Raw genomic sequence first — 10,028 nt, 5'->3', positions numbered from 1 at the left:
GAGTTCAGCCCAGCAATGACTAAAGCAGCAAATATCTCAGTACCAGAAGCAAGCAGTTCCCCATCATAACTCCATTTTAATCAAGAGAGTAGCCTTTGATGAGTGTCCCAGTCAAAACCAAAGCAGCAACACTTCAACAGCACCACATCTATCAATTCAGAAAGGGCCAGGTGGTACCAGATACAGTACGGGGGTATGAGGGTCCTGAGCCTGAAAAAATAGGGAATAAATTAATTTCTTTCCTGTTTTTAGGGCCATGATGATGACTGCCTGTGACTTATCAGCTATCACAAAGCTTGGGAAGTCCAGAGTAAGGTCAGCTGCTGGATATCCTGATGGATTTCTGTAGCTTATACTTCAAAGTAGTGCAATTTCTAAGCTACCTAGAACCTAAATCAAAGTCTCCTCAAAAGGAATAGTTGCGGTTTTGATGTATTAACCAATCTTTCAGACTGTAGTTGTGAGTTCTGTACAAAATTCATGTTTACAAAAACCACAAAACAAACAACAAAAAAAACCCCTCCAAAACCCAAAAACCCCAACAGAACAAAAAAGCCCAAAACAAAATCTTCCAGTTACATAGATTTTTGGGTCACATTGGGATTTTTTACATGTAACATATGCATTGGCTTTATTACAGCAATACCTACCTGCTTGCTCAGTTGTTTGTTTTTCTTTAGGAGTTAATTCCTCAACAGTCCTTGAGCAATTGCTAAATAATAAACACTAAAATCTACAGGAGGGTAAAATAAATAAAACCTACCTTCCTGTTCAGCATGAAGGAAGGACAACAGAAAAAAAAAAATAGACACCCACAAAGTGACCAGTAGGCAAATCCTTGAGGGGAATACATTGGAAATGTTTCTCAACAGATGAGCAGTGGCCTAATGAGATCTCGTGCAATACGACTGTTGGGCTGTCACTAGGCAGGGGCAATCCTATTGCCACAGCTGCCCTTCCTGGGAGAAAGAGTGAGGCTATGCCTGGCCAAGAAGAAACAGAAGGATAAGCAAGATTTTCTTTGGAATGGAGATGTGAAGCACATCAAGTTATGGGGCTGAAGTTGGTGCTAACTTTTCTTTTACTCTTCATGTCAATGTAGGTAGCTCTGCTGGTAGCTGCTGAGTTCTGGGAACAAGGAGATTTGGAAATAAGCGTCCTTCAACAACAGCCCATTGTAAGTACCATGCAAGAACCAGGCAGTTCAGTTCAGACAGCAAGTCTCAGCAGAGACTTACTACAAGCAGTGCTGCTCTGAGTGCTCTGTGTCTGTCTGAAATCACAGCGCTTGCCACAATCCTTTAGAAAAGTGTGTTCTGAGATAGTGAAGAGCATCCCTGACAGTGACCAATGCCTCTTGTCCAGATGTTCCTATAGTTGATGGGTTCAGTGGCTGTGAACCATCAAGGGGTGATTCCCCCTGAAGATTTTGTGCAGGTCCCTTATAGAAAAAATGAAGAACTAAATAGACAAGTCACAGAAGAAAGAAGAGTTTCTGATAAAGAGAAAAACTGCAAATACAGACTTCATGAAGTTAAAGAAATTATCAGTAGAGGGAAGGACATTACTAACATTTTTTTTAATAGAGAAATTTGACATTGAAAGAGCCAGGAGTCATTCCTTAAGTGGCCTCCACCTGTGTGGTTTGGGGATTTTTAAAGTAGACTTTCATGCACCCCTTCTACCCACAGTGGCATCACAAATTATATAGTGATCAAGAAGATCTTGTAAGAATATAATTTCTTGTTCAGTCATGTTTTGGACAATTTAAAACCTCTTCAACACTTTACAACAAGAACCTTTTCTGGTATCTGTTTGAGAGGCAAAACTTGTTCTCTTCCCCATCCATAGACACTTGAAATACTGTCTAAAATTTCTGCTAAAATGGCAATGGAAATGGGCCCACTTCATTCCTCTGCAGCTGAAGAAGAGGGTTGAGATGGATGGTCTTAAGGACAGTGTGACAGAACTGCCAGACTGACACAACAAGGCAGTTTTGGGGAGAAAATAGAGGTGTGTTTTTCAATTAAGTGTTCTCATAAATCATGGTGAATTTATGTCCTCCCACAGCCCATGATGGACCGAAGGAAAGCTGCTGAGCTTCCAAAGCTTCAAGTGGGTTTCATTGACTTTGTGTGCACATTTGTCTATAAGGTAGGCAAAGTGCACCCTTACACACCCCACCCTTATCAACAGGGATTCAAATCCCAGCTGACTGAGTCCTGGTGCAGCAGGTCCACTCCTGGGGAGAGGGACAGGTAGACGAGTGAAAATCTGCCCTTTTCTGGGGCATTGCAACGTGGTGTCTCTTTCTGCCATTTATGCTTTCTGCAAAGCATCACCTTTGGATGTGAGGTGCCAGAGTCTATCCTGGGGTATAATGGACAAGCATTCCCTCTGCACTGCCTTGTACTGAGTGATGTGTTTTGATTAGGAATTTTCCCGTTTCCATGAGGAAATTCAGCCGATGCTTGATGGGTTGCTGAACAACAGAAATGAGTGGAAGACCCGTGCTGATGAGTATGATGCAAAAATTAAAGCTCTGGAGGAAGAGAAGAAAAAAGAGGAAGAGAGAATGGCTGCAAAGAGAGGTCAGAAAAAGTAATTAGCTTTTCATTCCTAACTCAAAAACATGCTTATAAATACTCTCACAGATTACAGCAAGCTTTGCTGACAGAGCAGAGTAAGATGTCCAGAAAAAGTTGCACAAATTTGGCTCCACTGGCAAGGCTGAAGACACCTTCAGCCTTGAAGGCTGAAAATTCCAAACTCTATTGTCTGAGTAACTAGTGAGAATACATTCAGCATGAACTCCGTGCAGCTGGGGACAGCAGAATGCCGTGTGCTGTCCCTGGAAAGCAACAGGTAATCATCCCTTTTGCTGATCTGCTGTCCCACAGGTCATGAAGCACAAGCTAAGAAAAGTTAAAACAAAGTCCTAAAGTCCTAGGAAAACATTTAAGAAATAATGGTTCATCCCATTTCTAGCCCATATTAGGTCCAACCAAGAAGCAAGCATTGGTGGCAGTACCCAGTAGAAATTTATTTTGGTTGAACACGGTTTTCTTCTTCTGTGGGCCCAGCCTGTGTAGTAGTGAAAACCATCAGCGGTAGTGGGCACTGGTTGAGAGCTTTTCCGAGAATTTGTTTGACTCTCAAAAAGGCAGAAGCAGGAGGTTCTCCTGGCCTCTCCCAAAAATTCTAGCATTCTAATGGTGTGGATATTGCTCAAATGATACAGTTTAGAAATTATTAGATCTGTCTAGATGTTCTTATCTCAGTTTAATTCACAGTAGTTAACTTAAAATATCAAAAGTAATTGTTTTAACTATGATTTAGAAAATCTCTGAAAAATTATTTCCTGAATAAGTAATTAGCATTCAAGCAAGGAAAATTTCCAGTAACTCTACAATACTCTTTCCAAGCAGCCTTACATGTGTAATTACTTTGCACAGCAGACAGCTCTAGATACGGTGCTATAGGTATGACCTATGCTGATCATTGAATAACATAAAAGTTCTAAAAACTCCTGCAATGACTGAGAAGGAAATTTATGACTGTGCTTCTAATTCTGTGTTTCTTTTTTATATGGCAGGTGAAATAACCTGCAATGGAGGAACAGCTCCAGCTTCCAAAACCTGTAGCATACTTTAGACCTAGTCTCACTGCAATATGTCACCCAAAGTTAGAATGCCCATAATTAAAAAAAAAAAAAATATATATATATATATATATCATGGCATAAAAATACATTCCTGATTGGACTATTCTGCTAATTTATTAGGCCTGTGACCAACCAGGGAATGGCTAGATCTTGTTTGCCTTAATTGTATCTCCTCCTGATAGTAGGCAGCCAGTTTTGTCTTGTCTCCTGTCCTCCATTTAATGCACCTGATGTCAGATGGCATGTGAAAAGTCAGAACAACATTTGGCCCCATAAATCAGGTTGCAAGATTGTGGAAGAGCATTTTTGTTGCGCTGAAACACTTCTTACACCAAAGCTGATGGGGATAGTCCTGCTCCATACAACCTCATGAGACTGGCAGAGAATGCAACCATAGCCTGAACAGTGGGAAAAATGAAGAAGAGATAAAGTTATCATATCTAAGTCTATATGTCAGGGTATCAGAAAGAAACCTGAGGATAAGGATTAAGCATGAAAACTGACAATAGTAAACCTTTGAACTGCTCTAAAATGTTACAATTCCATGTAAATCCAAGAAACATTCTGACAGAAAATTGATCTGCATTCGCTTCAAGAATCTGGATAGGTTGCCATCCCAAAGCATGGTGCCATTCATGCAACACACAGTAGCTGCCTTCTCTAGGAGTAGGATCCACACTGTGTGCTAATTGAAGCTTATTCTTTCAAGTGTCATTTTAAGAAGACAGTGTTATCATTACCCATTACAGTTCCACTTACAATTAACCAAGCAGGTATCTCATAAATTTGTTCTGTTTTACCTCATAATGCCAATCATTTAACACAATTGATCAGAACCAACTGTCCTTCCTTTCCTCCTCCTGTTCTGGGATGTCTGGATTTTAGATTATACTCCAGATTTGTGACCCTTATTTCAGATGGAAGTTTCGTTTCATGTTTATTCATGCAAAAATATAACATTCAATTACACTCTTGTAGTAGTAGAGACACCCTCATGTCCTGCTTACCCCTCCCCCCCTTTCTTTTTAAAAATTGCTTGGAGATCTGTTTTGCTGGGGATTTTCTTTTTCTGTTATTCCTGCTACCTTCAGGGATTTTACCCTTCATAATAATTTTTTGCATTATAAAAATACTGCAAGTAAAAGGAAAACTAGAGCTGTGGGAGTATGTGATCATTTACCTGTCTCAGTGTAGTAAGCAAGATGTAATCCTCAATCACTATGCAACAATTCTGTGGGAGGAAATTTGTCTTTCAGGAAAATGCAGAAACTTGTCTACTTGCATGAAAGTTAATACACAACAGGAAGTGTTGTGACTCCATGTTGTATGTCTTGGTTTCATTAAGAATATTAGAATGTTAAGGGTTGGAAGGGACCTTCAGGACCACTGAGTCCAAACATCCCCCCTGCCATGGCAGGGCAGAGGCACCTCTCACTAGATCAGCTTGCTCAAGATCTTGTCCAGCCTGGCTTTGAACAGTGCCAGGGTTAGGGCATCCACAACTCCCTGGGCAACCTGTTCCCAGTGTCTCACCAGCCTCACAGTAAAGAATTTGTTCCCAGTATTTGGTGATAATTTCCCATCTTTCATTTTGTACCCATTACTTCCTGTCCTATCACTACAGTTGCTGGTGAAGAGTCCCACTTCAGCTTCCCTGTAGGACCCTTCAGATACTGCAGGGTTGCTAGGAGGTGTCCACACAGCCTTTTCTTGTCCAGGATGAACAGCCCCAGCTCTCAGCCTGTCTGGGGGAGGTGCTCCAGTCCTCTTACCCATGTGTGGCCTCCTCTGCACTTGCTCCAACAGTTCCATGTCCTTCTTATGTTGGGGGCACTGGAGGAGCTCACAGCACTCCAAGTGGGGTCTCACAAGAGCAGAGGACCATGTCGGAAGTTTTTATCATACAGCAGAAGAAGTCAAATAAATTTTGTTCTTTATTTTTAAGCGGAAAAAATACCACAAGGGTATTGTATGGCATAGTGGTAAGCAGTGGGCTTTTGATGATCACTACAAGACACCCTACACTTAAATGCTGAGAGAAGCTCCTTATATTCTCAAATGTTTTCTGGGAAATAAAACCTGGAGACTAACATTCCTGCTCCCTCTAACCAGCGTGGAGTACTCAGAGCACTGCAGGGTGCTCCAGTACGACTGCTGACACAATGAGCATGAGGTGCCTGCCGATCACGCCCTGTGAGTTGTGGGTGGATGTGACCTGTCTGCCCACATGCACTAGGGAGCACAGCTCTTCCTCACAGTATCAGGTTGGGCATCCTGCCAGGTATTTCCAAATGGCACTATGCATGCAGGGGGTGTCCATGGACACTCAAAGTGGGGTGCTACTGGAGTGTTGCCGTTAGGGACACGAAAGAACCACACTCACTGAGGTTCAGAGGTGAGCAGAGACAGAGGAAGTTTATTATCATTTGTGATTTAAATAGGATTTGGAGTTTGATCAAGGATTGGTAGATGAGAGGAACACCTTTCTGACCCTACTGGTCAGTTCACCAGTCCATCACAGACTGGTATGAAAACAATCTACTTGTTTATGTTACATTTGTGAGAGACTCCACTAGAAATATGTAGACAGTCATCAGAAGGCTAAAGAATCAGGGTGACACTGGAGGAGGCTGTTTCTCAGGGGTGGACCCTTTCCAGTGATTGTTTCTCACTGGAGGTATTGGCCAGTCAGATGCAGGTGAAATTTGGCGTATTTCCATAGCAGTGGTCTTCCTTTGCAGTTGGGAGCTGGCTGCCTGGATATATTAGACATGGAGAAAGAAAAGGGCCAAGAAGCAGGTTTGTCCACTGTTTTACCAGGTGTGGTGGATTGAACTTTGCTTAGGTGGGCTGGTTGAGCCAGTTTCCATGATAACGTGGGATTGATGTCTTAAATAAAGTGTTTTCACATCAGATAGAGAAAAAGGCACATAAGAAGCAGATCCTGCAGAGGTAGGGTAATGCTCTTTATCATGCCAATCTCCTTCCTTCTGGTGAGGCACAACTGCATCTAACAATGAAAAATTCTCCCTCCAGGGAGGTGTTCATACACAGGTCTGAGGGTATTCCTCCTTTCTGATAAGACATAACTGGCAAAACTATGCAGCTGCCAGAAACACGGCCAAACAGCAGCTGTGCAATATAAGGCAATATAAGCCATCAAAGATGCCTGAAGAACCATCCTGACTCATTTCTACAGTGTTGTATCAGATAGTGTAAAACCCCTCTTCAGGGAAGGTGTTGGGGTGTCTTTGTTGCATGAGCCTCCACTCCCAACAGATCATGACTGCAACCATCAGTGATGACCAGGGAGTCAAAATCAAAATCAAGACTTGTCACTGATCTTTCTTCTCCACTATCCACTCTTGTCCTTTCCTTCTGTTTCTTTCTTTTCCTTATGTATTTTCCTTGTGATATTTTTACATTTTTTATAGAAAAGAACAAAAATAGCTACATACCTCCTTACCACTGCAACTAAATTATTTTAAAATAAACCTGCCTCCTGTGCATACTAGTTCATTCAGTGTTGTTTCACTCTAATCCACTCAAGGAATCTATCAACAAGCACTCAGTTACCCTGCTTCAAAGACATGTCAGAACACCAGGCTTGAAAAAAGATGTGTCATTGCAACACATTTTCAGGAATCATCTGTCGAGGGCTGTAGAGAATTTAAATCTGCTCATGGCCTATTTGCCTACAATCCAGTTAAGTGCTTTCACCTTTGGCTTGATGCAGCTCTCAAGTGTGGTGGGAGACCAGGGGGATCTGTTTTGAAGTCCTCACTGAAGCAGATAATGCATACAGACCTCCGTTCTTGGTTATGAATGTGATAGTTGAGGGGATAGGAAAATTAATATCCCTTTGAGACTGGCTGGAGAGGTTTCTGAGAGAGATGCTCAGGGCTGGAATGTAAATCTTTCATCCATGCAGGAGAAGAGACTTGCCTGAATGAGAAACTTTCAAGGGATTTCTAATCCTGCATCTTGGCCATCTTCTGCTGTCCCTGATGGAAAGGGGTAGGGCAAGCTGACACAACACAGGACGTCTTCGCTACTGAAAAAGAGCATATGTATGTCTTTCAGCCATTTGTTCTTCTGGAGCCTAGACTGCTGTTGGGTTGTGAGTGGAGATGCCTGACCTGGCACAGTCAGAGATGTGGGAGCACATACAAGGTCTCTGCTGCTGGCAGACCTGTGAGTGTGAGGGTGGCAGCTCTGGCAGAAAGGGAAGGAAAAATTGGCAGGGAGAATGTAGTCTTCAGCCACCTCTTGTAGATCTGTTTTCTCCCAGCTGGCCACAGCTTGACTTGAACTATGTGAAGTGCTCCTCTCCTCCCACACAGGAGGGACAGCAACAACTCAACTTTCAATCAGTTCTTCAAACAAAAAGCTGGTATTGAACACTACAGGGAGGGTATGGATCCCAGCTCCACATTTCAGGCAGACGGATTGCATGTCTTGGTGCTCAGTAAAGGGGCTTTGTCCTACCAGCATCTCCAGATCCTGTACAAGGAAATCTCGATGAAAGCCCAGAATACTAGACGCAAGATTTTAGATCCACTCAGTCTAGGCTGAGTGTGGTTTGCATCATCTATCATAAAACTTGCAAGAGGAAGATCTTTTTCTCTGTACCTCTTCCACTACTCCTTCCACAAAACTAGAGGATTAGAAAAAACATTCAGTAGGTTCAGAAAAAACCATTCAACTCCCTCTCAGGAAGAAGCAGTGTACTCAGGAGTCACACAAATGTAGTTCCAGCAGAACAGCTCAATGTAGTGTTTTCCAGAATACAGAACAAACATGAAGAGTTTTCCCTCTCATGTCCTTTGAGGGTAAAGACTTTTTTTCATTGCTTCCTTCCTTTTCTTGGCTTTTTTTTTTTTTCTTGAACCTGATAAAAATCTATTTTTTGGCCAGAATGGGGTGGCAGAGAACTAATTTGGTCCCTGAGGGATGGCTGTAAAGCGACATATGGTACCTTTCCCACACCCCTTGAAATTCTTCCCAATCTAAGAGGTATTGCAAGGAGAGCTTTTTGCCTGAAGCTGGTTTTTGAAGACTGTATTGAAAGCGTGGCAGATCTCTCCTGCATAATCAGGATGCATAGCAGGTCACTCCTTATGAAAGAAACATGCTACAATTCAGCTGTAAATTAGTTTTGAGGAACAACTGTCCATCTGTAGTGTTTAGAACACGACTAATGAGTGAGCAGCAATTCCTCAGATCACAGCTTAGCTTGACAAGCCAGAATCAAATATGACTGCTGTGCCACATGCAAGAATTGAGCAATTCTGTGATAACAAAGCTGAAAAAAAAGTCAGAAATGCAGAATTGTGATCAACAGCTCATTGTCCACGCAGACCAGTGACAGGTGGTGTCCCTCTGGGATCAGTCCTGGGGCTGACACTGCTCAACAGCTGTCAGCAACATGTACAGTAGGATCAAGGGCACTCTCAGCAAGTTTGCCACCATCAAGCTCTGTGGAGCAGACAACTTGCTGGCGGGAAGAGATGCCATCCAGAGGGGCCTGGACAAACTGGAGAGGTGGGGCTGTGCAAACCCCATGAAGTCCAACGAGGCCAACTGCAAGGTCCTGTACCTGAGTTGTGGCAACCACAGACACACCTACAGGTTGAGTGGAAAACTGACTGACAGCAGCCCTGAGGAGAAAGACTTGGGGGTGATGGCTGATGAAAAACCTAACGTGACCCAGCAATGTGCCCTCACAGCCCTGAAAGTCAATGGGATCCTGGAATGCATCCAAAGCAGTGTGGGCAGCAGGGGAGGGAGGGGATTCTGCCCTTCTGCTCTGCTCTTTTAAGACCCCACCTGGACAACTGAGAACAGTTCCGGTGCCTCCAGCAAAGGACATGGAACTGTTGGAGCAAGTGCAGAGGCGGCCACACATGGGTAAGAGGACTGGAGCACCTCCCCCAGACAGGCTGAGAGCTGGGGCTGTTCATCCTGGACAAGAGAAGGCTGTGTGGACACCTCCTAGCAACCCTGCAGTATCTGAAGGGTCCTACAGGGAAGCTGAAGTGGGACTCTTCACCAGCAACTGTAGTGACAGGACAGGAAGTAATGGGTACAAACTGAAAGATGGGAAATTATCACCAAATACTGGGAACAAATTCTTTACTGTGAGGCTGGTGAGACACTGGGAACAGGTTGCCCAGGGAGTTGTGGATGCCCTAACCCTGGCACTGTTCAAAGCCAGGCTGGACAAGATCTTGAGCAAGCTGATCTAGTGAGAGGTGTCTCTGTCCGTGGCAGGGGGATGTTGGGACTTGACGGTCATGAAAGTCCCTTCCAACCCTTAACATTCTAATATTCTATGAAACTCCCCAGTCAAGCCATTTGAATA

General features: G+C 43.4%; 1 protein-coding gene across 1 annotated transcript in view; it reads left to right on the top strand.

Annotated features, from left to right (window-relative positions):
* The window catches only part of PDE6B (phosphodiesterase 6B), a 19,474-nt gene extending 15,793 nt beyond the window's left edge, over positions 1-3,681 (top strand). The window contains 6 exon segments of the mRNA XM_066182514.1: positions 253-293; positions 296-315; positions 1,103-1,177; positions 2,071-2,154; positions 2,435-2,591; positions 3,596-3,681. Coding sequence (XP_066038611.1) covers positions 253-293; positions 296-315; positions 1,103-1,177; positions 2,071-2,154; positions 2,435-2,591; positions 3,596-3,654 — 436 coding nt within the window. The 3' untranslated portion in view covers positions 3,655-3,681.
* The last annotated feature ends 6,347 nt before the right edge of the window (positions 3,682-10,028 follow it).

This window comes from Chamaea fasciata, unplaced genomic scaffold (genome assembly GCF_029207755.1).
Source record: "Chamaea fasciata isolate MVZ Bird 193981 ecotype frontalis unplaced genomic scaffold, bChaFas1.0.hap1 SCAF_4, whole genome shotgun sequence".
Classification (NCBI taxonomy): Eukaryota; Metazoa; Chordata; class Aves; order Passeriformes; family Sylviidae; genus Chamaea; species Chamaea fasciata.
Note: the sequence above shows the minus strand (reverse complement) of the source record. Positions and strands in the feature narration are given on the sequence as shown.